This window comes from Podarcis tiliguerta (assembly GCF_965153285.1).
Source record: "Podarcis tiliguerta genome assembly, chromosome: W".
Classification (NCBI taxonomy): domain Eukaryota; kingdom Metazoa; phylum Chordata; class Lepidosauria; order Squamata; family Lacertidae; genus Podarcis; species Podarcis tiliguerta.
This window is the reverse complement of record NC_139552.1, coordinates 21,096,748-21,115,816: the sequence shown is the minus strand read 5'-3', so window position 1 is coordinate 21,115,816 and position 19,069 is coordinate 21,096,748. Positions and strand designations below refer to the sequence as shown.

The 19,069-nt window shown below is 48.1% G+C and overlaps 1 protein-coding gene across 1 annotated transcript; it reads right to left on the bottom strand.

The window, feature by feature from the left end:
- Positions 1–1,292: 1,292 nt before the first annotated feature.
- Positions 1,293–18,387, bottom strand: LOC310668779 (inositol polyphosphate 5-phosphatase OCRL-like; the record flags this gene model as incomplete). Its single annotated transcript, XM_083422110.1, is given in 17 exon segments — positions 1,293–1,351; positions 1,354–1,487; positions 4,083–4,245; positions 5,074–5,239; positions 5,702–5,812; positions 6,314–6,462; positions 6,726–6,822; positions 7,698–7,776; positions 9,179–9,428; positions 9,536–9,656; positions 10,360–10,542; positions 12,071–12,234; positions 12,237–12,274; positions 12,357–12,484; positions 14,196–14,394; positions 15,170–15,240; positions 18,337–18,387. Coding segments are annotated over 17 exon segments (2,163 nt in total).
- Between the last annotated feature and the right edge of the window lie 682 nt (positions 18,388–19,069).

Sequence of the window (19,069 nt, the reverse complement as noted above, 5' to 3'; positions counted from 1 at the left end):
TTCCAAAATCAATCTTCTCAAGAAAAAACAACAAAAAAACTTGATCACTTCACATCTTTCATTCTTTCTAATCTAGCTTGAAACATCTTAATTCCTATCCTTACATATTTAAATCCTATGCCTATCTCATATTTGCAAGCTTTTCCAATTAGGTTATCTTGACATATTAGCTAAATAATCTTTGAATTTTGTCCATTCTTCCTGGTACTCCTCCTCCTTCTGTTCGCGGACTCTTCCCGTCAGGTGGGCTAGCTCCGGGATTCTGGAGAATCTATGTGACTAGATGCTTGTAATGTATGCCAGGCAATCTGGCACAAGTGGGTAGGGTTGCCATCCGCCGGGATTTGGCCGTTGGAAACAAGTGTCCATGCGGGAAACGCTTGAATGTCCAGGAAAATCCAAAGGTATAGCAATTCTACACGTGGGGAGTAGGGACGCAAGCGCAAATCAGAATAAAGCAAAGGCTGGGAAAGTTCAAACAGAAACACACACACACACACACACACACACACAGGATCATAGAATTGTGGAGTTGGAAGGGACACCGAGGACCATCTAGTTCCGTTATTCCCAATCAGGGGTCCGTGGCCCCATCCTTTGCCTCCCTCCAACTAATTTTCTCTCATTTTGGCATGGCAATAGCATACATTCTATGGGCGGGCTTGTTGTTTTTAGTATACCTAAAATCCTTTGCTTATTACCCCACATTTTCAACCCACAGCCCTGAGATTAAGAGTGTCACGCTCTACCAGCTGAGCCACCCCACTGTAATTATCCCACACCTCCCCTCTTGACGAAGCTGCCTGCAAAGCTGATCTGCCGAGGAAATGTCCTTCTGCAGGCATGGTTTCAATCCAAACAGCAAATACTAGTGGTCAACTCCAAAAGTGCGGTCAAGAAACCCTGCTTGCCAAAGAACAATTGAACGCACCCTTGAAGCTCCTTTGCAGCCATGTCTTTACCTTGACACCACGTATGATGCTAGATGTGGGGCCTGCGGGCCTGTCCAGATTCCCCACCTCTGCTCTATCTAGCCAGGCTGATGTTTTCAAATGGGGGTTAAAGCTGTGAAGCTGTTTGGATGCATGACTGGACTTGACTGTGGGCATTTCATTGTGCTGTGTCCCAGAGCCTTAAGGATGGGGTGGCCTAGGAACCTAAGCCACCAGGTATATAAAAGTGAGGTCCACTCCAGCCAAGAGCGAAGGAAAACCATTCTCGGGAATGCTGGTGTCCAGGCACTCAGTTCTCTCCTGCAGCCCACACCCATCCCTTCAATGGTACCGTCCCCCTCAGCTCACCTGGTGGCAGGCATTCTTGAAGAGGTGGTCCACCAAAAGCCAGATCTCCTTGGCCGCTCAGTGGAGTCATCACCATCCTGGGGTACGATATCCAGAAACTGCTTCTCCTGGAGGTCCAATGACAAGCAGGACTCGCATGGGAGCCTGACAGAATGTGTGCCTGCATGCATTCTTTCCTTGCTCCAGCTGGGTGGACAAGTCTTGCCCTCTGAGGCCACAACTAGGGCTGGGCGATAGCTGGCTTTCAACACGGTGATATATCACTAGCTAAACATTGCAATACACCAATATATCACGATGTCTGAAATGAGATGGAGCTATGTAGAGGCATTGGCTGGCTTCACGGTTCCCCCCGCATTGTGATTTTTGCTGCCCCCTGCAGGAGGGCAGGGGAAAGCTGAACCGGCAGAGTCCACAGGGGCTGCAGGAATCTAGAGAAGCATTGTCTGGCTTCACAGTTTCCCCCCACATGGTGTTTTTTGCATAGTACACACACACATCATGATTCGCAATATATTGCCAGGTCAGAAATTATGAAACCAGTCTCACTATCTAGACTTCAAGCTGATTTGAAAATATATCTATATTGACGTATCGCCCGGCCCTAGCCACAGCAAGCATCTCAAGTGGGGAAACAAAAAACAAATTGCTCGCACCCCAAATCCAAGCTCCCCCTCCCCCTATTAATATGCAGCTCGTAATCCTCCCACTCCGGATGTGCAGTTCACCCCAAAGCTTACTGAATATGCAGCTGTGGACATGAGGTTTGGCTAACATTTTATTTAAATTGCTGGAACCTCCCCTGGGACCTTAGGGTGAAGGGCAGGAAATAAGTAAGAAAAACAGCAACAGAACATGGATGGGCCTTCATAGGTTGGTGGGCTGCAGCCCCTGCCAGCATGATGAGATGATGGGGTCACATGTTCACCACCCCTTGTCTAGAGCACGTTGCAGAGGCAGTGGTAGAAACTGAGCAACAGCTGGAGCCCCAGCCCACGACTTTGTCTGGCCAATGCAGCACACAGCAGCTGGTGAACCATGCCTCCGGCCTCCTTCCCATCTTCCTCTCCAGAAATGTTCAGGGTGGTTAGTTCTATCTCCAGCTCCCACATTCAAGGGAAAGAGAAAGAGAGGAGGGGGGGAGCAAGAGAGCTTTAGGAGCACAGCAGTGGCAAGCAGCCCATCACTAAAAGGAGTTGGAAAGGATGGAGAATTTGATCCCCTCATCCCCAGGGCAGCTGTTGATTAGGACCCAGTTCATCCTCCCCCCCCCCAAATACTCCCCGCCCCTGTCTTGAGAGAGAGGGAGAGAGAGAGAGAGAGAGAGAGAGAGAGAGAGAGAGAGAGTGTATTGGCGTAGGGAATGACACATACTGTATCAGAGTCTTAGTGCAAGAGTAGCTGGTGCATGCTAAAGAACACAGGAGCCTTGCTGGGTTAGATCAGCATTTTGTTCCCACAATGGCCAACCACATGCCCTTGGGAGTCCATAGGGACACGGGGACAAGAGCACTCTGTCCATCATGTTCCCCAGAAACTGGTAATCAAAAGCATGTGGTTTGTGATAATAGTGGCAAGAAATAGCCCTGACCGGTAGCCACTGATAAACATATCCTCCATGATTCTAAATGTCTACAGCTGTCCAAATTGACAGTCACCACTGTCTCCTTGTGGCTAGGATAATACACCCAAGTCGATCTGATTTCGAGAGGAGTGACATTTCCCTGAGCCACCCCAAAGCAGCCACTACCGCTTCCCAAATGCCAGTGCTCAAGTGGTAAGAGTAAGCCAGAGTGGCATAGCCTGTGCAGCAGTTGCTGAGCACAGAGACAAGTAGAAAACTGGCTCTTGGGGCCAGAGGGGGCTGGCGCCTGCATCATGAGACTGGGCTTTCTGCCTCCCGTGCTGCCAATCGCAAGCGGACCCAGAGTCAGGCAGCGCAAAATCAGTTACAAGCAGTGATGGCAAATTCTGGTTTCGTCTCCATTCTCCTCTGCCGAGTTCTACAAGGGCCACGTTGAGACTAGGGAAGAGAAAAGCGCAGAGAGCTAGAGCCACCACCTGGACTGGATCTGAGTCAGAAGGCAGGCAGGTGCGGGTTGCCTGAGAGGAAAGTCAGGTTGGGAGGAAAGTCAGGGAAACAGCATCTTGACTCCCTCCCAGGAGCTTTGGCACCGACCTCTCAGGCCTGTGGAGAGTTGGAGCAAGGAGTTTTGCAGGGAGGCTGCTGGTTTTCAAAAGGCCTTTCAAAAGGGTTTCCGGAACTTTAGAGGGTGTTTGCAGGCTTTTCCAATGCTGTCCCCAATATACGCAATTTCATTTAAACGCACGGTACCTCGGAACGCAACCCCCGTGTAAACGGGGCGTTGCCTGTACCTGATTTGAGCCCGTTACAAGAACATCTAGAGGATAGCAAACCAACTGTTACCTTTTCTAGGAAGCTGTCTTCTCCCTGAGATCAGAGGAGGAAGGCAAGAGCAAAAGACAACCAAGGGTGTTAATGGCACAGGCCCTGAGAAGAGAAAGAAACAGCCCGTTGGCTGAGCAGTATCTGGGCAGATGGCAGGGAAATGCACACGGTTCAGTGGCCCTGCGAAAGGGCAGGTGGGAGGGCCAGAACCTGGGATGACTCAGTCAAGGCAAGCAAAGGGCATGAACAGCACACAGGAAGCGGATGCACAGCTACAGAAGCTGAATGCAGCGGAGGACCCCCAGCCCCCACATTTCTGAGTGGAAGAGCAGCTGTTTTTCAAGCAGGCAAGCAGAGTGGGAAGGGTAGACATCCAGCACAAGGCTTCCAAGGAGGTCCCGAAGCAGCTTGGTAGGTAGCTCCCACTGATGGTGAGGAAATAGTCCTTGCTAGGGTCAAGGTGAAGGACAAAGATAGCCTCAATCTTCTCTTCCTTGCTGACGTACACATCCAGGGAAATGTCCCCCGTCTCACCTAAAACGGGAGGAGGTCAGGCAGATACACTCTTTGGCACAGCCAAGTTGGCTTGTCTGTAAATTAAAAGTGAAGACAGTGAAGAATTGAACAGAAGGACACAATGCGAGCCTGCTGGATCAGGCCAATGGCCCATCTCGTACAGCCTCCTGTTCTCACAGGTGTATGGGGGAAACCTTAACTTCAAGAATTAGGAAAAGAAGCGACTCAGTTCCCACCCCCACCCCACTTTCCTCTCTAGTCCTCCAAAGCGGCAGCTGCACAGAAGATGGTGACATCATACTGGGGGGTGAGAGAAAGTGATCCTAACAAAAGAATATAAAAAGGGAAAGCACTTATTTGTCTCCTAAAGCATTTTTGCGCCCCCAATGTAACTTTCTTTTTTAGTTTACATTTCACTGAGTTTTTAAAAGTTTGGCTAGTTCTATATGTTCTCCAAGATATTTTTGTGCCTCCACAACATAAAAATACGCATATTTTTTTTAAAAAAGTAATTTTTGGACGGACTGCTCTCACTGGTTCCCTGCAATGCCAAAAGGTGTTTGGGGACCCTCCAGCATTGTTTGGCTTCAATTCATTTGTGCGTGTGTGTGTGTTTGTTTAAAGCTGGTCACACACACTTTTACACTTTGGGCTCAGCTGCTTTGACGTGTGGCCCGTGGAGGCTTGAGCATGGGGCAATGCAGCCCACAAATGTTAAGCCTCCCCTGCTCTACCAAACTCCCAAGGTTGGAGGGAGGAGGGTTGGGAAGAGGAGGAGAAAAGGAAGGCCTTCCCTTGGGGTCCCTTTCCAACTCTACAGTTCTCTGATTCCAGAGAGAGACGCGCTGGGCTCCAAGTATCCCTCGCAGGGCTCAGCGCAAAGCCATGGCTTCCAATACTGGCTGTCACTGAGCTTGGGGATAAAGGAGAAGTGGAGGGTGACCTGCCCGTTGTTTGTGATCTGGAACTTCTCCTTCTGCAGCTGCCGGAACTTCACATTCTCAAACGGAAACTGCAGAGCAAAAGGCGGGGGGGGGGGGGGAGGAAAGAGAGTGCTTGCCTTCAGCAGAGGCAAGGAAACGTGCTCCAGGGGGAAGTTTGTCCTTGGCCCCGGGCTCTCATTTAGGGGACTGCACATGCAACAGGTCCACGTGGGGCTCTCCAGATATTGCTGCACTTGCCACTGGCCATGTTGGCTGGGGATGATGGGAGTTGTAGTCCAGCATCTGGAGGGCACCACGCTGGCTACCCCTGGAGTCTTTGCCTGCGAGGAAGAGGCTGCCGCTCAGTGGAAGGGCATCTGCCTTGCATGCAAAGGTCCCAGGTTCTATCCCCAGCATCTCCAGGTAGGGCTGGGAGAGATCCCCCGGAAATCCTGGGGAACCGCTCAAGACTGAGCTAGATGGGCCAAGGGCTTCTTTCCCCCCTGGTCTTTTTGCAGCAAACCCTCTTTAAGGGGTTGGAGAGGATCCTATTCGTCTTTACCTCCCTCCAGGGAGGGAAGGAATTCGTTCTCCATCCTGTCCATCAACTGAACAATATCCTCAAACACTTTCCGGTACCGTCGGTCAGCCACAACCTTCACCTATGGGGGGGGGGGGCAGAGCATATTTGTTGGGGCTATGGACTGAAAGGGGGGGGGGTATGAGTTAAGAGCAGAAAGGCCTGATGCACCCCCCTGCTCCCAGCCCTGAAAGAGGCAAGTACTGTAACTCTGAGAGCTTCCCCAGGATGGCAGCGGCTGTGACTTCCAGAGCCAATGGGCTGAAGCCAAATGCTCCAAGCCAAGTACCACACAAGCTCCACTGCATGAATGGAGCCAACGGTTAAGGTATACAGTTCAGCCCATGTGGTCTGCCCTGCCTGCAGGAGCAGCGTGTACTCAGAACAGTGGAGAATGGAAGCCTAGGGATTTAACAGAGCCAAAAGCTGCCCACTCCTTGCACCGGAAGTCATTGGCCAAGGAGGAGTTGTGTGGAAAGGGGCCTGGTTGTTGGTCAGGGCCTGCCCAGATTCGAGGAGGTGCCACATAGCAGGCAACTAAAAACCCTGACTAGACGATAGCCCTGGCCAGGGCAGGTGTTACCCCTGTGAGGAAGAGGGAGCTGACGGGCTTGTGGTCGCTCCTTTTCAATTCCATGTGGCTTCGGTAGCTGAGCTGATTCACGCTGCCTCCTCTCCAGAGGATTGGCTCACACCATGCTGGCACACGCCACTTCCCACTGCAAGGAGACACTGTTGGACTGGCTGAGGCAACACACAAGGCTCACACAGTCAAACTTTGGCTCCACACACGGCCTGTGATCTTGATCAACTCTAGCCCTCCTCCAACAGCTTGCTTAGCAGAAAGCCATGTTTAAAATAAATTTTTGACTAGCCTGCTCAGGAGGATGGAAAGGCAGGCCACTACTAGCATCTCAGCAGACTAGGAAAAACAAACAAGCCTTGCAGAAGAATGATTGAGAGGACTTACTTACAAAGGCTCAGCTATCTAGCAGGATCTGTTTTAGAGTCGAATTTGTACGTGGGGATGAACTTGATCTCTCCCTCTGTGAAATCAGCAAAAGCTGTCTTTTGGGTACGCTGAATGTTTAGCTAAAGGCAAAAAGAAATCGGTAATCTGCAGAGAAGCAAAAGACCCCCTGTTGCCTGACAATGGAGTCTATTAACAGCCACTGTTGTGCTGGAAGACCAAGGTGAAGTACTAGTAGGTTAAAGGTAAAGGGACCCCTGGTTGGACAGTGTTCTCGAAGCTACAAATATGAGTCTGACCAAACTGCGGGAGGCAGTGGAAGACAGGAGTGCCTGGCGTGCTCTGCTCCATGGGGTCACAAAGAGGCGGACACGACCAAACGACAACAACAACAAAGGGACCCCTGACCATTAGGTCCAGTTGTGACCGACTCTGGGGTTGCGGCGCTCATCTCGCTTTATTGGCCAAATACCAATGATCCTTATGCCAAGTGGGAGAAAGGTTGTCAACATGATGAACACACAAACCTTGGAGAGAAAAATGTAAAACAACAAGCACCAGCAAATTAATTGGACTTAATGGAAGTATCTGCTGATAAGAACATGTGAGCAATGCAGATTTTCCAGATCGATGCAAAACCTAGAGCAGGAAACCTTAGACCTTTAGATATTGCTGGACAGCAGCTATGCTGGGGCTGATGGGAGTCCAACAACATCGGGAGCGTGTGCTGAGCTAGGAAAGCCCTCTAACTGGGAAATTGCAGAGCAGTCCTACTTATTCCAAGGCAACCCTCCAACTTAATTGGAACTTGCTTCTAATTCAGGTTGCACAAACCTGCAACCTTAAAAAGCATTTGTAGAAGTCGCAGTCATCCTATGTTCTTTGCTCCTAACTGCCTGAAAGTGGTTCCTCTAGCCTAGGATGGGGTATCCCAGACAAAGGAAATAAACAGGGCAATATCCTAAACCACCACATAGAACACAAAGATGTCTCTCACCTGGTCGTAGGTCAGAAGTCTCTGAAGCTCATTTTTAGTGATCAGATGACAATGCTGGAAAAAAGCAAAGCAACCACAGCTACAGGCTAGCTCACGGGGTCGGGGGGGGGCAGCCTGCTGCCACTTCCTGCAATATTTAGTAAGACTGATAGCTAGGATTGGGCAGTATGATCATATTAGGCTAGTGCTCTGTGAACTAGACTGGCTCTTGAACTGCTTCCAGGCCCAATTCAGAGCACCCCATCTGGCCTTTCAAGTGTTTCAAGGTTTGGGAAAAGGGTACCAGAAGAAGGCCCACTTCTGTTTGCACTGCCTCTCCACTGACTAGAATCCCCTTCCCAGGGAACTCCTGCTCTTTCAAGCATGGCAGGGCCTTTTCAGTCATGGCACCCGACCTTTCAGAAGAATCTCCCAAAGAGGTTCACCTGGCCCCTGCTTTGATGTCCTTTCAGCAAAGACTTTTAGAATTTCCCCTGGTTCTTGAATTCATGGGCAGGGCGCTTGTGGCCCTCCAAACCCTGCTGTAGTACACAGGAACATAGGAAGCTACCTTCTATTGAGGCAGACCATTGACCCATCAAGCTCAGGACGGACTACATGGACTGGCAGCAGCTTTCAGGCAGAGATCATGCCCAGCCCGATCTGCACACACTGGTGACTGAGCCTGGAACCTTCTCCATGCAAAATGGCCGCTCTGCTTTCGCATTACTGCCCTTAACAAACTGCAACTCCCACCCCGATCACTGGAGAAGTTGCCCACATTTGCTATAATCTAATCCAATACATCTCTGCCACTCGGTTTACGTTGCTCTCTACTGGCTGCTCTAGTAGAAACCTTAGTGGTGCAGCTGCAGCAGCAGGGATCGCCGACACTGCACCCTCCTGGTGTTGCTGAAGTGGAACTCTCATGAGCCCCAGTCAGCAAGGCCAATTCTTAGCAATTATGGGAATTTTGGTCTATCAACATTTGGAGAGCACTATGCTGCCTGCCATAAAGAAGGCTGATCACCGAAGAATTGATGCTTTTGAATTCTGGTGCCGGAGGAGACTCTTGAGAGTCCCAAGGACTGCAAGAAGATCAAACCTCTCCATTCTGAAGGAAATCAGCCCTGAGTGCTCCCTGGAAGCACAGGTCGTGAAGCTGAGGCTCCAAGACTTTGGCCACCTCAGGAGAAGAGAAGACTCCCTGGAAAAGACCCTGGTGTTGGGAAAGATGGAGGGCACAAGGAGAAGGGGACGACAGAGGACGAGATGGTTGGACCGTGTTCTCGAAGCTACCAGCATGAGTTTGAGCAAACTGCGGGAGGCAGTGGAAGACAGGAGGGCCTGGCGTGCTCTGGTCCATGGGGTCACGAAGAGGCGGACACGACTAAACGACTAAACAACAAGAAATGCTGCCTACCCGGAGCTACACACAGGCAGGAAAGTTACAAAAACATGACTCAGTTTGCTTCTCCAGATAGCAGAGACCAACAAGTTACATCAGCCAAGGCTCTCTCCCTCCAAGCCCTCGAAACGCACTCGTTTTCATGATTGTCAGCTGCGGCAGACCCTGGTCACGGGGCAGGAAGCTCATCTGGGCACAGATATCCTTGTAATCCTGGTTTCGGCGCTCAAAGTCTTCCACGTGGGCAGCAAGGTGGGAATTGACAACGCAGAAGCTGGTATTGTTGCAGACAAACCTCACGGCCACACAACCCTTGTTACCCTGCAGGGGCGGAGCAAAGATGGCTGTTAGTGAGCAAGCAGGAAAGAGGGGGGAACTGGTTGGCAGAGATTAGAAAAACAGATAGACAGACAGAAAGATCAACGTAGGGAATTCCGCTGTGAGGGTCTACTCCCCATCTCCCCCATGATGCCTGTGCCCACTGTCTCCCTCATCACTTCCTTGATGCGGCTGAGCTGGTCCTTCCTGACAAAGATGAGCAACATCATTCCGACTAGACGCACCAGCTGCACCTAGAAGATGCAAGGTACTGGGATGTCTACCAGCTCTGTTCATTGCTTGCTGTCCTGGGCCGGCTGGATGCAGATAGGAGTGGCAGGGGGCACCAACTGGGGATCCCCCAAGGGAAGAAGGCTCAGAGCCAGGGAACTGGTGGGGGGTCGTCCGAGGGAGAAGAGGGAGCAGACTGTGAGCAAGAGGAGGTGTTGGAAACTGAAGAGGCAGGAGGGCAGGAAGATTCTGTGGCCAACAGCAGCCCATAATCCCAGGCAGAAGTGGAGGCTGGAGGCGGGGGTCAAGAGGCTGCTGAAGAAGCCAGGGGGTCTCCCCATCCTGCTGCGATCAGCTCCCCTCCCTGCTGGTCTCCCAGAACACAGAGAAGTTAAGAGGAGGGAGCAAAGACAGGCAAGGTGTCAGAGTCTCAGGTTGCTTGGGAAGGACCAGGGGGAGGAGGAGACTTCAGAGAGTGGTGGGAGGGTAGCAACCTTCAGCCTTCACAACTACCTCACTGGGGCAAGACCTGTTGGGAAAGGTTTCTGTGATCACGAGGCCTGCACGGTTTGGGTTTCTTTGAATAAAGAATGTTGGCTTCTTTTGAATGAAACACCACTGACACCAGGTGTTTTTTCTTGCTGACCTCCTCCTCCTCCTCCTCCTCCTCACTCCAGCTCCTGACAGCTGTCTGGCTGCTGAAGAAATGGGTGGGGTTGGACTTACTTTCTTGTACTTGGATTTGGAACGCAAAGCCTTTTCCACAGCTGTCAGCCACTCTTGCTCCTTTGTCGAGTCCAAGTAGAAGAAAGCCTCTGTGCTCAGGTCCAGCTCCTGGAACCGAATGCCCAAGTGCCAAAGAGAAGGATGTGGAACTGCAGGAAGAGGACTCCAATCGGAACAGACGTGCTGGTTAAATACGCAAAGACAACAGGAGTGTGCAAGGGCAGGCAAGATCAGGACCAAGAACAAACAAGTAATACCAGCCACTTCTTCCTCAGCTTAGCTATCCGGGGCCCCAAAGGAGCTTTGCGAATGAAAGAAAAAAAGCTTTTTCCTTGTATTTTTTAAGCTGTGTCAGCCAGCCTGATATCTAGGCACTACCCCAGTAGCCACAGGCAACCAGAAATTCTTTGAAGGCAAGTGAGTTGGTTGATCTCTCCCTTCTTCCTTCACCTGGCAACCTGGTTTCCAGGCTGGCTTTCCGGGAGCAGAAAACCACCTCTCAGATCTGCTGTGCCAAGCTTGTTTGCTAGAAGATTACCCCGTGACACCCTTGTCCTCTTTGCAAACCTCCTAAATGGCTAGCCTTCTGTGTTTCCATGCTGGCCATGAAGGAATGGGCATTCCCCACTCTGAAAACAGCACAGAAATACAGCCTGTCTAGTAAAGGGGTAAAAAGAGCAAGCTAAACAGCCTCTGTAAAACAGTAGCATCTGAAGCTGCTAACCACATACTGATAAACATATCATAAAAGCAAACATGAAGAACAAATGGCCACTGGGTACTACTAACAGTGGGACACGGGTGGCGCTGTGGGTTAAACCAGAGAGCCTAGGACTTGCAGATCAGAAGGTCGGCGGTTCGAATCCCCACGACAGGGTGAGCTCCCGTTGCTCGGTCCCTGCTCCTGCCAACCTAGCAGTTCGAAAGCACGTCCAAGTGCAAGTAGATCAATAGGTGCCGCTCTGGTGGGAAGGTAAACGGTGTTTCCGTGTGCTGCTCTGGTTCGCCAGAAGCGGCTTAGTCCTGCTGGCCAAATGACCCGGAAGCTGTACACTGGCTCCCTCGGCCAATAAAGCGAGATGAGCGCCGCAACCCCAGAATCGGCCATGACTGGACCTAATGCTCAGGGGTCCCTTTATCTTTACCTTACTACTAACAGTACGAGGAAATAACCAAAGCAAAAACTCAAAAACTTTGTTTGAAGTAGTAAGCTTAGCATTATAAGGATGACCCACACCAAGTTGTTTTTTTTTTGGGGGGGGGGTCACACCTCCCTGTCCTCCAGCACAGCTTTTAGCTTCACTTGTGGATTAACTGCATCTTGTCACAATGTCTGAAGCTGCACAAACTGCTTCATTTGAACCATGGCTCATTGAAACAAGCCAACTTCCAATCGTGGGTTTACAAAGCTGGTAAAATGAACCACCATAGGATCTGGACACACCAAACTGTGGTTAATTTAAAATCCAAGTGGAAGTTTCCCAATAGGCTTGGGGTGGGGGAGAGGTGTGCAAACCTGGAGGAGAGGCTGCCGTCCTGCTCATAATATGAAGCCACGGTTCAGTATGTGGCACCAAGGGACATTGCCCACCACAACTAATACTTTCCATTACCCACCCATGTGGCCTGAGTGAACAGGACAGACTTTGCCTGGCACCCAACAATAAAGCTGTCATGTAGATGTCGCTTTCTCCAGCCCCAACTCTGATACAGGTTCCACTGGTCTTTGCACTTTTGCATGATCTGACCTGAAATTCTGGGTGTTGACATATTCCTTCTCTCTCTTGGCGAGGATGTGCTGGATGAGTCCCTCTCTCTGTCCGGACTGCGGATGTGTGGAAGGCACAAAGAGCTGGCGCATAGTGTGGGTCATTGGGGTTGCTTCTTGCTCATGCTCTCCTTGTCAGGGATACGCCTCAGGGAGATGAGAACAGAACTCAAGTAGTCCTTAAAAGCAAGGAGGCGGGAGGGCCCAGTACACCTCTAAGGCAACTTACAGCCTGCTTGGTGGCAGCGGTGGGGGTGGAGGCTCCCGGCGGGCACTCATTTGCTGATTCTGCAGGTTTCTTTCCTTCTCCATGAAGTCATCCTCGAATCCCAGAATTCCGGAGAGAGGAAAAGACTTCTGAGGTTAGAGAGGCTTCAGAACCGTTTGGGGAAGTTTCGGGAAAGGAACTTAGAAAATACTTAACTGCAGGAAAATGTTCCTGCCTCCCCACAGCACCACATTTGCCGGACAATTGCCTCTCAGCTTATGCACGTTTAGGAAGGATTGTGGAGGCAACAGGTCCTCCCCTCAAGGCCTTTTCCTCTAAAGGAGGTAGACTGGTCTTCTCCAATCCTCTGGCCACTGCTGAGTTTTCCAAACTTGCTGGCATATTGCGTGTAGCACCTTAACAGCATCATCTTTAACAAAATTTAATAGTTCAGCTGGAATATCATCGCTTCCACTGGCCTTGTTATTAGCAGTGCTTTCTAAGGCCCATGTGACTTTGCTCTCCAGGATGTCAGGCTCAAGGTCAGCAACCACACTACCTGGGGTGTAGGAGACATCCATATCTTTCTGGTATAATTCCTCTGTGTATACTTGCCACCTCTTCTTGACGTCTTCTGCTTCTGTTAGGTCCTTTCCACCTTTGTCCTTTATTATGGTACTCTTTGTATGAAATGTTCCTTTCATAGCTCCAGTTTTCTTGAACAGATCTCTGGTTCTTCCCATTCTGTTGTTTTCCTCTATTTCTTTGCATTGCTCTTTTAAGAAGGGCCTCTTGTCTCTCCTTGCTATTTTTTGGACATCTGCATTCAATTTCCTGTATCTTTCACTTTCTCCCTCGCATTTTGCTTGCCTTCTCCAAGTCCACCTTTCCTTTTGAAGCAAAATGTCCTTGAAATGGGGGAGAAATGCCCTGCATGAAGTTTTGGGTTTGCAATTTGGGGAGAGGGAAGACTGTCTGCGGCGCTGGGGAGCGGGCAGGCTGGCGAGGCCCCCTAGATCTATTTTTTTAAAAAATAATATTTTATTAAGGTTTTCCATAACATCACAGAAAGAAAAATACAAAAATAAAAAAAAATTAAAAACAATTCAATTTTTCATAACATATCTTGCATTTGCTTGTTTCCCGAACCTCCCCACACCTCCCCTCTTTGTATTCCAGTTCAGTTTATTTATTCAGCAAATCCTTTCCCTCTTTGCTTTATCCTTATCTTGATCTTAATATAGTATAACTTTAAATTTTCACCTGTTAACATTCCATTTTTACATATTCCTTCATACCGTTGTTACTAAAAACCCCTTAACCTCAATCCAACATCATTCTAACATTCATTAATTTTATAATATTTCTGTAGATAGTCTTTAAATTTCTTCCAATCTTCTTCCACCAACTCTTCTCCCTGGTCTCAGATTCTGCCGGTCATTTCCGCCGATTCCATGTAGTCCATCACCTTCATCTGCCATTCTTCCAGAGTGGGTAGTTCTTGTGTCTTCCAATACTTCGCGATGAGTATTCTTGCTGCTGTTGTAGCATACATAAAGAAAGTTCTGTCCCTCTTTAACACCAGTTGGCCGACCATGCCCAGGAGAAAGGCCCAGGAGAAATGCCCTGCATGAAGTTTTGGGTTTGCAATTTGGGGAGAGGGAAGACTGTCTGCGGCGCTGGGGAGCGGGCAGGCTGGCAAGGCCCCCTAGATCTAGAGGCCCTAGGCTTCAGCCTACTTAGCCTATACATAAATCCGGCCCTGCCTATGTCACAGTGAGCACAGGCCCATCGATCACGTGCAAGGCATTCTGCATGTTGGGAAGGAGCCTCCTGTTCTGGGCCAGGAGGAAGAGTGACACCAGCAGAAGACTGGGTGGTGGGGTCGAAGCTGATCCCGGGGAGCACGTGAGGAGTCAAGGCTTCCCGCATGAAGGCCTTGCTTCCCCTAGAAGTCCCTGCCTCCTGCTCTGTGTTCGCTTTCTTCTTCAGGTACAGCGCCAGCATGTTCTGGATGGTGCACCTGCTTTCAGGGGAGAGCCTGTCGAACTGGTCCACACTAGAAGAATAGCCATGAGACGGGTGAGACTCCTGCAAGGCGTCCCCAAAGTCAGGGGAACATAAGCGCATTTGAAGAGCCTTGCTGGGTCAGGCCAAGGCCCATTCAGTCCGACATCCTGTTGGCATAGTGGTTCCTTCCAGATGCCCGTTTTTGTCGATTCATGATGGTTTCTATTCATGACAGTAGGAGGGCAGTTATATGCAAGACTGTATTCAGTACTGTTCATGCCTGCAAAGCTTTCGGGACAGACATACTCCGACCCTTCCAACCAGTGCCCCCTAACTTCCAGCTGAAACCAGGTACCTTTTTCATATCACAAATGTTCTTCAGTGGTGAACCATGGCATCTCAAATTCCAGGGGAGCCCTGTACGATGCCAAAATTCAGTGCCCCCACGCCTCTCAACGTCTATTCAACATCTTAGTTGCGGTGTCCCCTGTGGGGCCCGCAAGGCTTCACGCCAGGGTGACCAAACCAGTTGCACTCCCCTAAATCCATCTAAATGTAGATCCCGAACACCTGGAAGGAAGCCTATATCACATTATTTCCTAAAAAAGAGGTAGACGCTTTAGAATTGACGAATTATAGACCGATTTCACTTTTAAATAACGATTATAAATTGTTCGCGGATATAATGGCTGAAAGGTTAAAAAAAGTCTTGATTAGTAGAATTCACAAAGACCAAACAGGCTTCCTACCAGGGAGACAATTGAAGGATAACATGAGAAATGTGATTGACATTATTGAATATTTGGAAACTAGAATAGACAAACAGGCGGCCCTGATATTTATCGATGTCGAAAAGGCATTCGACAATGTTTCTTGGCGCTTCCTGACTGAAAATCTAAAAAAGATGGGAATGGGAGAAAGATTTAGAAAGGGCATTGAAGCTATTTATTCTGAGCAAAAAGCAAAACTTGTAATAAATAACACCACATCGGAATATTTTGATATATCTAAAGGGACTAGACAAGGTTGCCCCCTGTCTCCTTTATTGTTTATAACAGTGCTAGAAGTACTTATTAAGAATCTGAGGGAAACAACAGAGGTTAAAGGAGTCAAGGTGGGCATTAATGAAGACAAGATTAAAGCCTTCGCGGATGACATTGTACTAACATTGGAAGATCCAAAAGATAATGTGGAAAAGGCTCTAAAAAAATTGGAAGAATTTGGTGCTGTGGCTGGACTTAAAGTGAATATGAATAAGACTAAAATGTTGACCAAAAATTTAAGTAAAGAAGACAATATAGACTTAGAACAAAGGACAGGAATTAAGATAGTAAAGAAGGTGAAATATCTTGGAGTGTGGATCACAACCAAGAATATTAACCTTTATAAGGACAACTATGAGGTCACCTGGAGGGGCATTAAGAAAGATCTAGAAATTTGGGAGAGAATGAAACTATCTTTCCTGGGGAGGATAGCGGTTGTAAAAATGAACATACTACCCAGAATGCTTTTTCTGTTTCAAACTATACCTATACTTAAAGGGTTAAAACAGTGTAAAGAGTGGCAAAGAGCTTTAGCGAGATACATCTGGCAGGGGAAAAGACCGCCAATAAAAATGAAAATATTGGTAGACAAAAAAGAGAGAGGGGGCTTTTCCCTACCGGATTTAAGCATATACTATGAAGCGGCGTGCCTACTTTGGCTTTAAGACTGGATAAGATTGGAAAATAGAGACATCTTGGACTTGGAGGGCTTTGACAATAGGTTCGGGTGGCACGCGTACTTATGGTACGGAAAGGTGAAGGCACATAGAAGCTTCCTGAACCATGTTTTTAGAGGACCTATATTTCAAGCATGGGAGAGAAACAAAAATTTGCTGGAAAGGAAGACACCTTGGTGGATCTCGCCAACAGAGGTCCTAACGGTTAAAAAAATAAATATGGAAGGGAAGAATGCCACCTATGAAGAACTTATACGGAAAACTGATCAAGGCATCAAACTCAGACCATATGAAGAGATAAAAAATTCATTTACTGGGTGGATACAATACCACCAGGTAAATGATTTGCTGAAAGAAGATAAAAAGAACCTAGGGTTTGAAGATAAAAAATCTAAATTTAGTATAGAAATCATAGAAGGTAAAAATAAAATATTGGCAAAGATATATGATATTTTACTGGAGTGGTATACAAAAGACGAGGAGGTAAAGGAGGCTATGACTAAATGGGCAGTGGATATTGGGTATAATATTGAGTTTGAGAAGTGGCTGGAATTGTGGAACACCAATATGAAGTTTACGGCCTGTACGGTACTAAAGGAAAATCTATGGAAAATGATATATAGATGGTACCATACACCAGTGAAGTTAGCCAAAATCTATAGGCTGAAAAATAAGAAATGTTGGAAATGTGGAGAGGCAGAGGGAGACCTCTACCACATGTGGTGGTCATGCAGTAAGGTGAAGGGCTTTTGGGAAATGATTTACAATGAACTTAAAAAAATTCTCAAATATACCTTTCCCAAAAAGCCTGAAGCCTTTCTGTTAGGAATGATGGGTAAAGAAATTAAAAAAGAAGATAAGATACTATTCTTATATGCCACTACAGCCGCAAGAATTTTGCTAGCGCAAAACTGGAAAACAGAAGTTATACCCAGTATAAGTGATTGGCAGGTTAAGTTGATAAATTATACCGAGCTCGCTAGAATAACAGGAAGATTAAGGGACCAAGACGAACAGAAATTTCATGACAATTGGAATAAATATTTGACTTATCTTGGAACTAATTTTCAGACGACACTGGCGGGACTGAATTAAATCTAACAGTAAATGATACAGATTACAACGATAAAATACGTGAATACAAATTTATCTGATACTTACCAAAAATGTGGAAGGAAGTCTACGGCTTGGCGGAGCCTAAAAGAATTTTGTGTTGTATTTTTGACTTGTTGTGATACGCGTGAGTTATGGTATAAATTTTGTATTTGTTCTTATGTATAAATGAGCAATATTAATAAAAATTTACTTGCAAAAAAAAAAATCATCTAAATGTAATTGGGGGGGGGGGGTGTCCCACTTAAGTTGCACTTTATAGCTCAAGAGGGCCCCTCTGGCTGATAATAATATAGTAGCACAGGGGACGCATCACAGAACAAAATGACATGTAGTTGGTCCACCACAATTGCAAGATTATTGCATCCTTCAGGAATGGTGTGTCCAGCTCCATCTGAGTCATCATCCAGGCACGCTGTGGAGCTGCATGGATGAGAGAGGGGCATCTTCGGCCAGTCAGGGGTGAAGAGCTGGCAAGATGCCCTGTACTGAGCAGAAAAGCAAACTCTTTGGCCTCCGAGATCCCTCCCAACTCTCAGCAGCCCTCACTGTGAGCCATACTAGGGGAATTTTGTCCTGCTTTTGCTGAGCTACAACACAGGAGCGCACCCCCAGGGGGCCATGATGTGGTAACGCAGGCGAAGCATTGCAGAGCAACTGAGAAAGCAGAATGATGTTTGCGTGGACAGTCCATTAGAAAGCTGCACTATTATTGCATCGATAGCACATTGCAGAATACGGCCCCCCTCCAGGCAAAAACATCCGTCTGGAGGCACAGTAGCTCTCATTTCAGAGGTTGTGGTTTTACAGCTTCCTATTTATTTATTTGTTTGTTTGTTTGTTCGAAATTATTTATTTATTTCCTAAAATTTATACACTACCAGATGGTAAGAAACATCAAAGCCGTTTACAGAAAGATAAAACCATAAAATCAGGAAAAACCTACAGTACATTAAACGCTGAAGAAGTGAATACCAGAATAGATGAGAACTCACTCCCAAGGTAAGGGGAAGAGACATGGCTAAGATGGCAGGACAGATTACTCTATGGTGTTAACCCCTTCATGCACTAATTAGACTGAAGCATGTTGGTTATATGAGACTGGTTATCCGCCCTACACAAACAACCAGGCACTCAGTTGTGAGGCATGCCTCTTACCGGAGGGAGGGTCACTCCAGAGGCAGCTGTGGCATGAGGGTGCTGGATCATGCCTTTGTGGGCACACCTGAGGATTAAAGAGGACCCCCTAGGAAGCGTGCTTGGAGATCTTCCTTACCATGTGGCTCTTTGGCAAAAGCACAACAGTACTAACGGCCATATGGAACCACGCCTCAAAGCTGGATCAGACTTCCCAGATCCTGTAGCCTACATGAGGAGGAAGACTGGGGCAGAGGGGCCTAGAGTGGGAGTCAGAGCTGCTCTTAGGGCTGCATGTCTGAAGCATGGGCAGAAATCTTTGGGTGTGAGGTTGCATGGGGCTGTCTCTTTGTGTTTTGCTGGTGCCAAGCCGCCAGCCAGCCAGAGGCAGGCAACCAACTGGCTTCAGGGGCAAGCTCCTTTGCAAAGCCAGTCTGACTTCACCAAATGCAATGACAGAGTGACCATTCAGCCCTTGTTCTGTTTCGCTGTGAAATTGCGTGTGTTTCTCAACGCAGAGAACCTCTTTTTCAACGTCAAGCTGGTCTAAGGAAGAAAAGCATAAGAGTTCGTCTTGAATCCCCACACACATGTGCTGGGAGATGCCTGCACACTGCACACGTGAAGCACATCTCCTCCCACCCACACCCCAAAAGTCCCTGGGAACAATGGTTTTTTAAGGGTGCTGGGAATCGTAGCACTGTGAAAGGAAAACTAAGGTTCTTAGGATTCTTTGGAGGGGGTGGAATGTTGA